The sequence below is a fragment of the Triturus cristatus genome, chromosome 6 (assembly GCF_964204655.1).
Source record: "Triturus cristatus chromosome 6, aTriCri1.1, whole genome shotgun sequence".
Classification (NCBI taxonomy): domain Eukaryota; kingdom Metazoa; phylum Chordata; class Amphibia; order Caudata; family Salamandridae; genus Triturus; species Triturus cristatus.
Genome location: NC_140589.1, coordinates 953,142,395 through 953,159,487, shown reverse-complemented (window position 1 = coordinate 953,159,487; position 17,093 = coordinate 953,142,395). Strand labels below are relative to the sequence as shown.

The window sequence follows — 17,093 nt, the reverse complement described above, 5'->3', positions numbered from 1 at the left end:
GTGGGTGACAGAAAAAAGTGCTTGCAACATGGGGTCAACGGATGACTTTTTTAGTCAAATTATTTCCGCTTGTTATTTAACTAAACTTAACATTTGATTTTAAAGTAATTTAAAATATATAATCTTGTTTTACTATTAAGCCGTTGTGGAACCATGATACAGAATAAACGTGACTTATTTGTGCATAGTTTATTCTATTATGAATTAGATGATTTCTGGTTCACTTTAATCAGGAGTGTGTCTACCCCACGATGGCCGCCATTTTCGTTATATGTTAATGGAACAGACCCGTACGCGTTCTGCAGTGGTACATTCACGATTAGATCTGACACTAGGTCAGGACAGTCAGGGGCGCCGTATCCCCGTGGTGGAAGCAGCAGTCGTGCTCCAATACGCACCTTTCCCCCCCATACAGGAAAACTCGGAGTTGTATCATGCTTGGTCTCTGTGCCACCAGGTGAGGAGGAACAGTCACTAGAAAGCAGGTCCTTGCAAGTACTGCACAGGACCAGTCTGCAGAGTTTTTTGGGAAAAGCAAGGTTTTTGCAGGCGTTATGTATTGTACTGCACGTTGCAATCACACATTCCAACTCTCACGCTGAGGCGAAGTTGGATGGCTCACAGTAATGTTCTCAACCGTGTCGTAGCATGTTGTTTAACCGGTAGTCTAGATATTTTTTTCGAAAATGTTTACTAGTCTTAGCTTTACCTCAGTCTATGTGACGTAAAACGTACCCATGATGTGCACCTGAACGTTGACGTTTGGCGGTCTAATGAAGAAAACACATATGGGTGGTTCCAAATAAGATTTATTCTTCAGGTAGTAACAGCACATCAGGTACGAGGCGGACAACGTATTAACCACAGCGTGTCGATGCCCACTCAATCCTCAACTGACAGGCTTTCAAGTTTCAGCTGGCGTGATACGTCATAAAATTAGTGGCACGCGCGGGGGTACGGGTGCCCAGGTGGTGGGAGAGGGGAGGGCGGGGGAGAGAGAGAGAGGGAATACATTACAACACATCTCCTTCCTAATGGCGAGGAAGAAAAAAAGGGGAAAACCAAAACAGATGAAAGCGGTTTAGCAACAACACAACAGTGGTGCAAAGAAACATTTTGTATTACATTTGGTAACCAAGCAAGCAGTGGTACCTAATGACCATTTGTTAATAACGCTCGAAGTCCTTAAACCAACATGGGGACATATTATCAAGCCAGGCGATAAAATTATCGCGGCTTTAAAACGGCGATAATGGACTTGATAATATGCTCTATGGAATTCCAATTGAAGCCCATGTTAGATGTCCTTCACATTTAATTTTATCGCCTGGCTTGATAATATGCCCCTTAGTTTGGCTATTGCACGTCCAGAACTGGTCGTGCTTATTTCTCTATTGGTCTCGTTTACCCCAGAAGTATCGCTAGCATTGGACGGACTCGCTGAGGCATGACTCTGAGCCTCCCTCACACCTGCATCACTATTCGCATCACTCTCGACTGGGTTTGCTACAGCGGGTGCCACATCCACACCTTGGGTCTGATCATACCCACCGTGGATGTCTACGTCCGAATCATAATCATACTTATTACCCATAGTAATTTTTCTGTGCACACCATCCTCCTCTTGTACTGGGTCAGCGTTTGTATAGCTTTCGTCCAACTGCATTCTCTCCCTCTTACTCCTAGAGAGTGCCGGAAAGTGCCAGACTTTATCGTCGCTCAGCAAGGCTGAATTTCACAAAATGTTCTTTACCTCTAAGGGGTGGGTGTAGCGACTCTGCCCTTTCTCTATGAACCCTGTGCGTCTTACTCTGACCATGAATTCTACCTCCAGGAACACTGGTTGCATTTGTGTTTAGAATTGTGATGTTCCTTGCTATTCTCTTGTGAACTTAACAAGTTCTCTTTCACAGTGTCCGGGGATCATTCAGCCCACTTGGCCATTTCCAGCCATCCAACATTGTCTTTGCACATGGGCGTTCTACCTCTCATTAGGACAAAGCGACTCTAGCCTGTGCATTCATTAGGAGTCACTCTGTACGCCCACACCATTTTGAACATTTCGGTTTTCCAGGCTAAACCATTATTGTTTGCCAGCTGCACTATGCTCTTGATGACTTGGTTGAATCGTTCCACCGCACCATTACCGGCAGGGTGGTACACCAAGGTGGTTTTGTGAGTTATACCATTCCTATCCATATACCTTTTGAAGGTGTCAGCCATGAACTGGGGCCTGTTGTCACTTATGATGGACTTGGGTAAACCCTCCCTTATCAAAATCTCATTGAGGAATTTGGTGAAGCTGCCTGAGTCGGTTTTGTGGAGTATGCCCACCTCGGCCTTTTTGGAGAAATGATCCACCACCACCACAATGTACACCTGTTCATCCTGCTCTCTTATGGGTCCCATTCAGTGCTTAATTTGTAAAATATTAAGTGCAGGTGCTCAAATATTTTTAGGAGGACACGCTCACTTCCCCTGTCTCCACCCACATCCTCCACTAGCTCCATTCACTTACTCTATTGGCTCCATCCATATCCTCAACTGGCACTGCTGAAAGCGAGATATAATGACAGTGCATGTATAACTGTTGGTGCCACAAAACACATTGAACAGCCATGGCACGTTTCATGCCTCACTGCAATGAAGATTCTACAAGAGGTTAAAATTAAGTATTGGTCCTAAGGTAAAGCTCGCATTCGGGGAAATGTGCAAGCATGGCAGGAAGATGGTTCTAACTAGATGTTAGCTGAAGGTTGGAAAATATTTTTCCATAGAAGTAAATGATAAAAACAACTATTTCTTAAGAAATTAGATTGGGAGACTTCTATTGAGACAACAACAACCACAAGAACTACCAACCTTCACTAGAGGGGGTAGGGGCGCAAGACGCCAAGGTAGACGCACGTTCAATAATTGGACGTTTGACAACACGAGTAGCGAGGATGATGATCTTACTGAGCAACCCTCGACCTCAGGTTCAATCTCGGGTGCTAACCAAAGAGTGAGGTTCAACACTACTGATAGGTCCAACGAAGATCTAGGGGTCTTACTGAGGAATTTTTTAGAGCAGCGCCCCCCGGACCAGAGAGGGACCAGCCACAGGGGCAGAGGCAGAGGCAGAGGCCGCCACAACAACAATGCACAGTGGCAGAATTCATCCCCCCGGATCACACGCAGCCGAGGCCGAACACCGCTCTAACAACCAAAAAAGAAAACAATATTGTGGTCAACCTGTCATCACATACACTCACGATTGATGAACAGAGGGTTCTCAATAAGGGTTTGGGATATGTCCCAACACCTAAGCATGACAGTTTTAAATTGAGGAGTGAATTTCAGGGCGTAATGAGGAAAATAAAACTTAAAAAATTCTTTGAGGGTAAGGAAGCGGAAGCTCCATCGGTCTTCTCTACTGATCTCAGACGCCCCTCCCGTTTTTGTCCTCCTTTGCACTCTATTGGCCCCGAGGTTATGGTCTTTGAACAAAAAGTGCTCCAGGACATCACTGTCCTTGAGGAACAACAACAGAGCTTTAACCGTAGCAATATGACCCATGCTGACTGGCTAGCTGTTCGATCGTTGCAGCAGAATGACACCATTACCATCAAACCGGCAGATAAGGGTGGGGCAGTGGTAGTGCTCAATACAACTGATTATGAAGCCGAGGTGACCAGGCTTTTGAGTGTTCGTCAAAACTACCAACCATTGATGAGGGACCCAACCAAATCACTGCAAGCCATTATCCACACTATGGTTGCAGAGGCCAAAGAAAAGAAATGGTTAACGGCCAAGGAGGCTGATTTTCTTATCAATGATAAGCCACGAGTCCCGGTTTTCTACATTGTCCCGAAGATTCATAAACAACAAAGGCCCCCTCCCGGGCGGCCCATAGTCTCGGGCATCCAATCCACCTTGGAACCACTGTCCCAATATGCTGACTTTTTCCTCAGGGAATGTGTGATCACGCAGCCCTCTTACGTCCAGGACACCACCGACGTATTAAGGATTCTCCAGGACATTGACTATGATCCCCTGAACCAATTCCTGGTCACAATTGATATAGAATCATTATACACCAGTATTCCCCAGGCAGCCACGCTGGTGGCAGCAGCTAGGGCCTTGGAATCGTGTGAATGGTTCTATGATGTCCCACAATCTTTTGTGCTCCAGTGTGTTGAGCTGGCCCTCACTAGGAACTTCTTTGCCTATAAAAACCAACTCTATTTGCAAGTATCCGGGACTTCCATGGGTGCGACATTCGCTCCAAGTCTAGCATGCATCTATGTGGGGCAATTTGAAGCCGGCTATGTCCTACACAATGAAAATCCCTTCCAGAGGAATATTGCCCTCTGGAAGCGATACATAGACGACGTGCTATGTATTTGGACTGGACCGAGAACTGTGTTGGAAGAATTCCTTGTGTGGCTCAACAACTTGGATGGTTGCCTGAAATTCACCTGGACCATCAGCGATACCACAGCCATATACTTGGATTTGGACATTAGGGCCGAGAACAACAAGTTGGTCACTAACGTCCATCAAAAACCAACTGACAAGAACTCCCTGTTGCATTACAGGTCACATCACCCGAGAGCCTTAAGGGACAATTTACCCGTGGGACAGTTCTTGCGTTATCGCAGGAACTGTTCGTCTACAGAGGAGTTCATGGAACAAGCCCAAGTCCTATCCAGTAAGTTGGAAGAGAGAGCGTATCCCACGAAAATTATCAAAGCAGCTCGTAAGCGAGCCTTGAACACCCCGAGAGCTGCTCTATTAGAAAGAACATCTAAAACTAAGAGCGACTGTATCCCGGTGGTTACCACCTTTGGCCCCTTGTCTACTAAAATTAGACAAGTCATTAGAAAACACTGGCCTATACTTAGCACCCAGTCCATGACGATGCCACATCCGCGTTTCGCCTTTAAGCGGTCCACGAATTTGCGTGACCGTTTGGTACACTCGCGATTCCAGCAGAAGCCCAACGATACTGGGATTCCATCAGGGCATTATCAATGTGGGGGGTGCTCCGTGTGCGAGCTTACCACTGTAACCAAGCATGTCACTTTGAACGGTGGGAAAACCTGGTATCTGAATGCATTCAGCAATTGTAACACCCAAAACGTCATCTACAGGCTGACATGCCCGTGTGGTATGCACTACATTGGTCTTACCACCCGCAAGGTGAAAATCAGAATACAGGAACACCTAAGCACCATCAGGGCAGGTAAATTGACCACCAAACTGGTACAACATTTTATGACATTGAGACATAATCCCAGAGATGTCAGGTGGGTAGTGCTTGAACGTGCCACGGGTGATCTGTATAATATGGAAGCCAGGCTCTTGACCAAAGAGGCCCGTTGGATTTACCAAGAGAAGGCAGACCAACAGGGACTCAATGACCTCATTGAGTGGAACAGGGTGGTACTATAACCTGTAAACCGCAAATATTGAAATATGTAACAACCGGACATCTGCGGTTACAGGCCCCTTATAGTTACTAACCCTATATCATATTCCAGGCACTCAGTAGGGCCAGGTACACACTCGTCTCCACGTCTAAACATCTAAGTGTGAGCCGGCTCATGAAGAAGGATGCCAGTACCATCACCATTGCGCACACAGACAGCCCGAGGCAGATGAGTTATGAACATCCCGGGTTAGCTGCATTAACATACACTCAACCTGTGGAATAGGTCACCTCAATGTAGCCTGCTAGTCTTCCGGTCAATTAATAATCTTAAAAGAACAGGTATAGGACCGATATAAGGAACTTGACAATAGCGGTTTTACAAAGATGGCCGCCTCTCCCTTCAAACACTGCTTTACATTTGGCCAACATGGGTATTTACTTTTTGTGCAAGGAGGAAGTTACCACAATGCATCCTGACCCTTTTCTCAGTCAGTAGCTGATAATAATATATTATACGATCAGGCTACTAATCGTTTTCATATATACGAAAGTAGCGGTTTAACAAATATGGCCGCCCGGTCCTTCAAAAAACCTCTCCGCGCATGCGCTACACTGTTAACCACTCCAAATGGTAGCGCGGTTCCCGCATATAAGCCGGAAGCTGGCCGACCACTAGCGATCGAGGGCGAGTTACGACCCGAGGCTCAGACTGACGAGGTAAGACCCGGTTTCCGGGCCAAGCAGGGGGGATGATGCTCCTTATGAGGCGGGGGTATAGCCGGTTGTCCATACATGTCTTACCTCCAAGTGCTATTTGACCACAGCAGTAGGTCCACAAAAATATAGATAGCGCTAATCGATATCCACATGCAACCATTCATTATACTACCTCCAGTACGTGGGTATTTAACGGTGGATCGTAAACTAGTTACCATGACGATTCTCGACCAATGGCTAAAAACATTAAACACCTTACATCCAAATAGACTAGTCTTAACAATGGGTTAAAAAGTAAATAGTATGTGATGTCAGCGATGTTGATACACAGATTCCTTTCATGTGCCTTTTCTAGAAACAAAGTTCCGCAGCTCTGGTTTTAACAGCCAAAAGGGCCGGTATACAAATACCCAAGACACTTACATGATGGAGGTGCAGGTATGCCGCTACACAGCACCTCGAGGGTAAATATCTTTGCAAAGCATGAATCGACTACTTTGAATGAGGAGCATTTTGCTCGGCAAGACCAGGCATGACCTGGCAGAGGAGAGTACATGTGTGTGTTTGATTGTTTTTATTGCTGTGTCCTCTCCAGGTGCTGATTTAAAGATATCGCTGGTACACATTAGCGTTCGCAGAGAGACCAGTCGACCCAAGCCCTGATGAAGTTGCCGGTAAAGTAATACGGCAACGAAACATGTTGGTTTTTAAATGAGCAAGCGACACAGCTGAGAATAAAGCACCATATAGCTAGTGTTATGCTGCTCGGTTTTACTTCTGAGTGACTCGAGTCCTGATCAGGCTCAACTCACCAAATCTGGGTCGACACTTCCTGTTTTTGCAGATTAGCTCACACCACCGCAACACATAGGTTGCCTGATAAGATAGGAGTCATTAGGACCATCACGTAGAGTTTGAGTGCAGTATACTACACATTTCTGTTCCACCTTTACTATTTCTGTTTGGGCGGCAGCGACCGATGATGACAATAGGAGGTAGTAGGCGAGTACCAGTCTACGCATACCTCGTTGGGGCTGCTTCCGTGAGGCGCTGTCGTCCTATCACACCTTTTTTACTTTCTCTACTTATCTTGAACAAGAACTAATCACTAGTAAGGTTTTTATAGCACCATTTGACACAATGTTTTTATGATACATGTGGTAAGCACACCAGTGACGTAGAGTCAGGCAGGCACTACATAGATTGAGTACCTGCTCACTACTTAAGAAATTTTTATAAACTTGTTCATAGGGTAGGTCTTGTTGTATTTCAGACTTCTATTGAGAGCCTGAGCATGTGTGTAGGTGTAGTTTAACCCCTTCCATGCGGGGCGGATTCCCCCGCTGTGCTGGCTGCTGCTTGCGCGGGCGTGGTCATGACGGAACGGTTCCGTCATGAGCACAGCTCAACCGACGCTCATGACGGAACCGTTCCGTCATGAGCGTCGAAGGGGTTAAAGGTTTAGATATCCAAAGGTGTTATTGGGGCTTACAAGTACCTGAAGTGCAAGCGAGGCCTGAAATGTGAATGAAACATCTGCCTCATGCCAACCAATCACTCCAATATTTTATTTCATAGGCTTAGATAAAAAATCTCTTCTATTCTGTCTTTGGGACGCTTCTGTCTTTAAAACGATACCAGTGTACATGTTGAAATAAGCATGAAATGTGACGAAAAGGCTCATATTACCTTCACTCCCTGGTACCACCATCAGAGCAATTTTGCAAATGTTACAATGTATGCTTCCGTCTGAGTAATGATGCTATGCTGACCCCAGTGTGGTGAATTATACACAAGGAGGTGTCACCAAACATGCACATGTATCATGGCACAGTGGCAACCATTTGTTTCTAAAATGACAGATGCTGCTCACGGAGGGGTAAATAAAAAAAAAAAACCATACAGTGTGTGTGTAGGTGCTGTCTTTTAATTGGGGAGTGTGGCAGCAAATTGCAGGTGCTGGTCCCTCCAGGCAAAAATAAAACTGAAAATATGCTTCAGGATAAGGGCTGCCATAGTGGAGCGGGCTTGGAGGCAGTAAATGCTGCCTATTATGAGGCGCAACAAGGTCAAGAAGGGGCTAGGGAGTAATGGAAGAGCATACGGGAGGGATTTAATAAATCAACAAAAAGATTACGGAGGATAAAAGAATGGGTGAGCTTTAAGTGGGAGCAACAAAGCGAGCATAGATGGGTGGGATCTGAGTGGGCGGTCGCACTCAAAGAGAACAAGAAAAAAGGACCCATTCGCTCTTTTATACACACTTTACGCTTGCTGTAAGGATCCGACTTGGATTAGGCCTGGGCACCTACAGTGGGTGGAGAGCTCCTGTCTGGATTTGAGTGCTGGCAGCTGCGGAAGGAGTAGTTTCTTTTCTGTAACTCCAGTTCTGTAGTAGGGGTATCTCTGTTATAGTCATAATCTAGTGAATAGTCCCGCCCATGTGCGCGGACCCCGGAGCAATAAAAAATAATCTCTAAAAGGTGACAAATCATGCAGACCTGCATACACCTTTAAGAGAGAATTTAATTTAAAGACAGATAATGCAGCCTATACCCACAGGCTACACTGTCCAGTACTTCAACTAGAATTCCACCAAAATCCACAAACAGCACTGCCTGTCCAGTTTTTCTCCCCATAGGAAAAAACCCTGCCTCTACCAGCAAAAGCCTCTGGAATGATAGAGAGGAAGGAGTGGACAGACAAGCCCCATAGGCTGCCATTATGTGGCTTGGAACAGGATACTGTGCCTTTAAGAAAACTTTCCAGTTTTCCAGAACTTTCCCCAGTATCCCAGAATGCCCAGCAGGTCCCATTTACTTTCAGTTCTTTTTGAAGGCGTAGCACGCCAGACCTGTAGCATTCTCCATGTGAATAAGTATCTCTCCACCGGGGAGGAGGGCGGGCGCTTATGACTATAACAGAGATACCCCTACTACAGAACTGGAGTTACAGAAAAGAAACTACTCCTTCTGTAGTAGGGGATCTCTGTGTATAGTCATAATCTAGTGAATAGAATGGCAAGCCCATCCCCACACAACAAAAGCGGTGGAGAACACATAAGACACAACCACTACTGTGCGAACAAATTTCGCAGCGAAGCCTGCCCAACCTGAGCATCTGCCCTGGCATCCGAGTCCAGACAGTAATGCGCAGCAAAGGTATGGACCGACTTCCAAGTGGCCGCCTTACAGATTTCCGCAATCGGAACATTACGCAGCAAAGCCGTCGTGGCAGCTTTGCCCCTGGTGGAATGAGCCTTAGGTTTACCCCCTAAGGTCTTATTAGCCTTTTGATAACACAACTGTATGCAGGACACAATCCACCGAGAGATGGACTGCTTAGAGATCGCAAGACCAGTCCTGACTGAGCCATAATTAACAAACAATTGGTCAGACCTACGAATATCCTTGGTCTTATCCAGATAAAATTTCAACACCCTTCGGACATCCAGGGAATGGAGAGCCCTTTCCGCTGGTGAAGAGGGATTCTGAAAGAACGTAGGTAAAGTTATGGTCTGATTGACATGAAAGTCAGAGATAACCTTAGGAAGGAACTTAGGGTGAGTACGCATCACAACCTTAGCAGCATGAAACACAGTATAAGGTTCTTGACAACATAATGCCTGAAGTTCACTCACCCTGCGGGCCGATGTAATGGCCACTAGGAACGCCGCCTTCCAGGATAGGTGCTGCAATGAAGCCTTGTGAATAGGTTCAAAAGGCTCTCTCATCAGTCTGGACAGCACCACATTCAAGTCCCAAGAAGGCGAGGGAAGTCTGACAGGATTTTGTTGTTGGACAGGAGGGAACACCTTCAAGCCTTCCAAAAAATCCTTGACCACAGGAATCTGAAAGAAGGACGTCTGTGAAGGGCACTTCCTGTAAGCAGTCAAAGCAGCCAGATGAACCTTAATGGAATGGAAATTAAGGCCAGACTGCGCCAGATGCAAAAGGTATGGAAGGATGACATCTTCCTTACATGTTGTCGGATCAAAGTTCTTGGACTTACACCAGATACAGAACCTCTTCCACTTGTAAGCATAGGATGTCCTAGTGGAAGGTCGCTTAGACTCCTTCAGAATGTCCATACAATCGTCTGGTAGATTCAGATGACCGTATTGCACTATTTCAGGAGCCATGCCGCCAAACTCAAAGACGAGAGGTTGGGGTGCACCATCCGCCCCCCGAACTTCGTGAGAAGGTCCGGCCTGCACGGCAACCGCATGTGAGGAAGGAGAGACCGGTGAAGAAGGTCCGTGAACCACCACTGCCTGGGCCACTCCGGGGCGATCAGGATCATCCGCGCCCTGGACTGGGACAGCTTGATGAGCACCGCCGGAATCAGGGGAATGGGTGGAAAAGCGTACAGAAAGCTGTTCGACCAATCGATCCATAGCGCATTCCCCAGCGTCCCCCGCTGGTAGTACCTGGATGCGAAGTCTCGGCATTTGCTGTTTTCGGCGGTGGCGAACAGATCTACGTCTGGAGTCCCCCACCTTGCGAAGACTTCTCCTAGTACTTCGTCGTTTATGACCCATTCGTGGTTTTCCTGAATCAGCCTGCTCAAGGCGTCCGCCTGAGCATTCTGCACCCCTGGCAGATGCGTGGCCGTGATCGTCAATCCTCGGGCCAGCAGCCAGCGCCAGATCGCCTGCGCCTCCTGCGACAGAGTGCGCGATCTCGACCCCCCCTGCTTGTTGAGGTAATACATCGTGGTTGTATTGTCCGTCTGTATCAGCAGCGAGTTGGTCTGGAAGGACGGAAGGAAAGCCTTCAGTGCCAGGAAGACAGCTCTGAGTTCCAGGAAATTGATGTGGTACGTCGATTCCAAAGGAGACCACTTCCCCTGAATCTGCAGGTCCCCGGAATGCGCACCCCAGCCCTGGAGAGAAGCATCCGTCACCACATTCGTCGTGGGAATGTCCTTGTGGAAGGGAACCCCCTTGAGGAGGTTTTCCGCCGAACACCACCACTTCAGAGACTGACGAGCATGTAGAGACAGTCGGATCTTGTCGTCCCAAGAGCCTGTCTTCTGATCCCACTGATCCTCCAAGCACTCCTGCAGTGGTCGCATCTGTAGACGTGCGTGCGGAGTGAGGAAGATACAGGAGGCCATCGATCCCAGTAGAGACGACACCTTCCTCACAGTCGTCGATGGAGCAGTCCTGAGGTCCTGAGCCTTCCGAAGGAGTGATAACCGTCTCTCCTCCGAAGGAGACACGCTTGCTGACCGCGTATCTATGGAGGCCCCCAGGTACTGTATGCACTGTACCGGAGATGGGACCGATTTGGACATGTTGACGTGTAACCCCAGCTTGTTCAAGAGCTCGCACGTCCAACGGAAGTGTTCTTGCGCTTCCTCGAAGGATGACGCCTTGATCAGCCAATCGTCCAGATACGGGTAGACAAACACCTTGTTCCTCCGCAGGTGTGCCGCCACCACCGCCATGCACTTCGAAAAAGTCCTGGGAGCAGACTTTAGCCCGAATGGCAGTACTGTGTATTGATAGTGATTGGCGCCGACTTGGAATCGCAGGAACTTCCTGTGCTTCTGTGCTATGGGCACATGGAAGTACGCATCCTGTAGATCTATGGCACAGAGCCAGTCTCCCCGTTGCAGCTGAGGGTAAATCTGGTGCAACGATAGCATGCGAAACTTTTCTCTGCGAATCCACTTGTTTGCTTGTCGCAAATCCAGAATGGGCCTGAACTCGTTCTTGTCCTTCTTGCGAACGAGGAAGAACCGAGAGTACAGACCTCTTCCCCTTTGAGACAAAGGTACTTCTTCTACCGCCTTTTTTCTCAACAAGATGTCTGCCTCCGCCTGGAGCTCCCTCAGCTGGAAGCGAGAGCTGACCGGCGGAATCGCTGGAGGCGGGCTGATGAACCGAAGACTGTATCCATTGCAAACAATATTCAGCACCCACTTGTCCTGAGTAATTTTTCTCCACTCTGCCGGAAAAAATCGAATGCTTCCCCCCACTGGAGTGGGTAACGGTTGAGGGGGAAGTAACAGCTCAGGGCCGAGACCCGGCCGGGCCCTTGTTTGTGGTAGTAGCCTGCTGGCCACCTCTACCCCTCTGGCGCTTCTGGAAGGGCTTGCGGAACTGCTGCTGTTGTGGCTGCTGCTGTCCCGAGCCCTGCCCACGCCCTCGGCCCGACGACCCGAACCTCCTCTGGAACGGTCGTTTCTTTTTCTCGGCCTTCTCTAACCCGACGGCCGTCAGGGTTTCCGCTTCAGCCTTCATGCGGGCCATTTCATCGTCCGCATGCTTCCCGAACAGGGTTTCCCCCGAGAAGGGCAGGTTGGCCACTCTCTGCTGCGCCTCCGGCTTGAGGGACGTCAGGCGCAACCAGGAATGGCGCCGCTGGTGGACGCCATGACAGTAGGTGTGGGCGGCCAATAGCGATATATCCGCTGCTGCGCTGATCGTTTGGTTAGAAACCAGCATGCCTTCGCGCACCGTCTCCAAGAAGTCCTCCTTCTTGTCTCGTGGCAGGAGGTCCGCATATTGCTGCAGGGATTCCCACAGGGCCCAGTCGTAACGGCCCAACAACGCCCCTGCACTCGCCGCCTTCATCGTGGTGGCAGCGGTACCACACACCTTCCTGCCCGCAGAGTCCAGCCAGCGGCTTTCCTTGTCCGGTGGCACCGTGGAGGCCGGGGCGGTCGCATGTTGTTTTCTCGCCGCCGTCACGATAACCGAATCCGGTTTCGGGTCCCCTCTCAAGAATGACGGATCCGACTCCGGGGCCCTATATTTCTTCATGAGCCTGGACGGAGCGGCCTTCGCTGTTGCGGGAGTGAGGAACAGTTCCAAAGCTGGTTCCACCAGTCCAGGCACGAGAGGCAGGAGGGGGCGAGACAAGTGTCTTTTATGAAGCGTCTCAAATATCACGGACGTCGTGGGTGTTGGAACCGTCACCGTGATATTCAGCTTCGCAGCCCCTCGCAACAGCACCTCCTGGAACGAGACCAAGTCGTCCACCGGCGACACCCTAGTCCCCGGGGAGTCCGACAGCGTCGGGGAAAGGTCCCTGTCCGAGGAGCGCGACCTGGACCTATACCTTCTGCGGCGTCGTCTAGAGTCTGACGAGGATCGCCCTCGGCTCCGCGATCGCCGCCTCCTGTGAGAGCGGGAGCGCGACCTCTTCGGCTTAGGCCTGTCCGCCGGTCTCGCTGGTCCAGGCGACCGTGGGCGTCGTGGCTTCGGGGTCCCTTGCGGCGGAGTCGGGTACCGTGGAAGGGAAACCGACCTCGGGGGGACCGGCGGCGGCACCGCAGGAGTGCTTGGCAGCAACAGAGGCCGGGGTGGCGGAGACAGAGTCCGCGGCCGCGGAGGAGGCGGTGGAGGAAGTGGAGACGGTGGTGGAGGAGGTGGCGGTGGTGGCGGTGGTGGTGGAGGAGGAGGCGGTGGCAGAGGTGGGAGAGGAGGAGGCGACGGAGACCTCCGAGGCGGGGTATATACCACTGAGTACACCGATCCCGGCGACTCTCTCTTCCTCGACGTCGACGTGTACCTCGACGTCGACCTGTGCCTCGACGGCGATCTTCTCGGCGGCGATCTCCTCCTCGGCGTCGACTTATGTCTCGACGGCGACCTCCGCCTCGACGGCGACCTCCGCCTCGACGGCGACCTTCGCCTCGACGGCGACCTCCGCCTCGACGGCGACCTCCGCCTCGACGGCGACCTTCGCCTCGACGGCGACCTTCGCCTCGACGGCGACCTTCGCCTCGACGGCGACCTTCGCCTCGACGGCGACCTTCGCTTTCTCGACGGCGATCTTCGCTTTCTCGACGGCGATCTCCTTCTCTTCATCGACGGCGAGCTGCGATCCCTCGACGCCGAACGCCGACGCCGGGCCTTCTCTCGACGTCGACCGCTGGACGCAGTCGAAGACGGCGTCGACGCCGACGACGCCGATGTAGTCGACGGCGGCCTATTCAGGTCCCTCGACGGCGATCGTCGACGCCGTTTCTCCCCAGAGCCCTGGGGAGACGGCGAACAGACGGTGGTCATCCTCCTCGACGTCGCCGTCGACGCCCTCGACGTCGACGGGGAGCGGGAGCGCTTACTGGTCTTCCTGCCCCTGGGGAGCCCCCAGAGGCCTCAGCATGGGCCAAATCAGCCCCTCCAGACCCACCTGGTGCCTTCAGTCTTCGCTCCTCCAGAGCTTGAAGCCTGCTCTTCATCCTGTCCCTCAGGGTTCTTGCTGAAAACGAGTGGCAGATGGTACAGCTTTCAGGCACGTGGGACTGGGGAAGGCAAGCTATGCACACCTCGTGTGGGTCAGTTTTAGCCTTCTTTCGACCACATTCCGGGCACTTGTCGAACAAGCCAGGCATGTTGACAGTACCAGCTACTAAACACAAGAAAAAGTGACAAAAATTGCCAAAATCTCAATGAAAAACCTTGAAAAAGGTAGAGCTCAATGCTCCAGGGTCCTGCTAGCAGGAGCCGGAAAAAAGAACTGAAAGTAAATGGGACCTGCTGGGCATTCTGGGATACTGGGGAAAGTTCTGGAAAACTGGAAAGTTTTCTTAAAGGCACAGTATCCTGTTCCAAGCCACATAATGGCAGCCTATGGGGCTTGTCTGTCCACTCCTTCCTCTCTATCATTCCAGAGGCTTTTGCTGGTAGAGGCAGGGTTTTTTCCTATGGGGAGAAAAACTGGACAGGCAGTGCTGTTTGTGGATTTGGGTGGAATTCTAGTTGAAGTACTGGACAGTGTAGCCTGTGGGTATAGGCTGCATTATCTGTCTTTAAATTAAATTCTCTCTTAAAGGTGTATGCAGGTCTGCATGATTTGTCACCTTTTAGAGATTATTTTTTATTGCTCCGGGGTCCGCGCACATGGGCGGGACTATTCACTAGATTATGACTATACACAGAGATCCCCTACTACAGAACCAGGTAAACTCTAAAATTAAAGTCCTGCACTGCTGTTCGATTCTGATACTTCTTCTGGGACGCCACTCAGCTGGATTCAGTTCAGTGCATGTCGTGCCTGCGAGCTGTTAAATGTTAAAACCATAGGCAGCTACTCACGTTTATATTTAATTCCTTCGACGCATTAAGTTTATCTGGCTGAGGCCTGAACTTCCCAGGACCCAGCCTGCCTCAGTGCCTCACCCCAGCTTACCCATCAGCCCGCCCTCAAATGTACCAATTAACAAATGTGAATGTCATGCCCCTTGACAAACATGCGTGCGCAGTGCGCTACTGATATCGCTTACGTGATGCAGTCATTATGCCTGGAGCTGGGTGGGCGATCCTCAGAAGACATTCTAGGCAGACATGCATCCAAACCGGAGGAGGAGGACAGGACAGGTAGGCACCTTTATTTTTAATAATTACTGGGCCTATTCATCTGACAGGGGAGAAAAAAATAAATAGCCCCGGACCTGGTAAATAAGTGCTGCTGCTAAGCACTGGCACAAATTAGACACTGGTCCCATTATATCAATGTCAATTCTCTCCCAAGGCATTTCCGGGCTAGACTGGGTGTAACATGGGTCTGAAAGGTACCTGAGACTTATCTGAGTTCTCACTTTTCATGCAATCCCTCACCTTTCTCTCAATGGCAATGTCACATCCAGGCCACCAGTACCAGAGCTTGACTCTGCCCTTTGTTTTGCTTATTCCTAAATGGCAAATCAAGATTCATTTTAAAAAAAAAAAATTTTTTTTTGTTTAAATCTGTTTTTATTAATTTTGATTTTACATCTTCACGAAAGACGAAATGCATTGTGTAAAGCCGACCAAACATTGAACCATCCATCAATATCAAATAGACATTTGAGTTGAGCAGATATTAAATCTAACATGCATGTCGATGACCGTGTTGACTCAGTTACAGGTTGAACCTCAACAGGTAGTCCAATCCATCAAGGGTAAAAGTCACTGCACATTAGTGATGTGGTTTCATTAGTGTGTTGCACAGTCTTTTCAGAACATTCAGCGTGGGCAATTGAACAGATGTTAAGAACAAACAAAACTTAAAACCAACAACAGCAGCATAGACTGACTTTTGGGCGATCGCCTCTCACCTTGTCCCCCACCGCCCCCTCCCCATTCCTCATCATCCCGTCCCGCGGCACTGTCTAGACCGCTATCTCCACCCACTGACCGCAGCGATGTTCACCCTAGGTGTCAGATGGTGTATGTGTGCGTACATGACATTACAGATGTCTACTTGTGGGCTATCCGTCGCTCAAAGAAGGCACGCCTCCCTCATTTTCAGGTTGTCCCTCAGGGCTGTCCCCCTCTAGTTGCATCAAGGCCTGGAGTAGTCCCTCCCATTGCGTCGCTATAGGTTCTTTCCGTAGCCCCAACGTTGCCTCCCGCAGGATGGCAATTCCCTCTGCTTTGGCCCATGCTAGGAGCGAGTACCTCCATGCCCGTATGTGCGGCGGGTCTTGCGTCTTCCACCGCTTAGTTAGAAGCCGCTTAGCTACCACCAATCCCAAGTCAAGGAAACAAGATGAAACTTTCGTGACCGGGGTTCTGCGGAAGTGGTGTAACAAGTAAACAGCCCATTCAAAGGGTATGTCGCGGCCCGTACATGTGTATAGTGTCTCACTAACTGCCCGCCAATAGGTATGTAGTTTGTGACAGCTCCACAGCATGTGTACCAGTCCAGCCCCCGACTCGGTGCAGCGAGGACACACCGCATTCGTGCGGTGGAAGTACCCATTAACCTTCTCGGGTGTAAGGTATGCTCTGTGGACTATGAACAGTTGTATTTGTCTGAACCTCATGTTTCTGGGTATACGTGTTGGGCTCTTTATCTTCCCTGTCCTCCAGTTGTCGCTCCAGATCTGCTTCCCATTTGCGGCGGAGTGGATCTAGACTTATCGCTGCATGTGTACGGAGGGATGCCACAAACCAGCCAATCAAGTGTCTACCACGCCCCATAACGTGAAGGCACTGTATGATGAGGTGTTGCTCGGCTCC

At 49.8% G+C, this 17,093-nt stretch overlaps 1 protein-coding gene across 1 annotated transcript in view; it reads left to right on the top strand.

Annotated features, from left to right (window-relative positions):
* Positions 1–250: 250 nt before the first annotated feature.
* SOD2 (superoxide dismutase 2) overlaps positions 251–17,093 on the top strand; it is a 237,610-nt gene continuing 220,767 nt past the window's right edge. Inside the window, exon 1 of the mRNA XM_085611647.1 lies at positions 251–457. Coding sequence (XP_085467773.1) covers positions 435–457 — 23 coding nt within the window. The 5' untranslated portion in view covers positions 251–434. The remainder of the gene's footprint in view (positions 458–17,093) is intronic.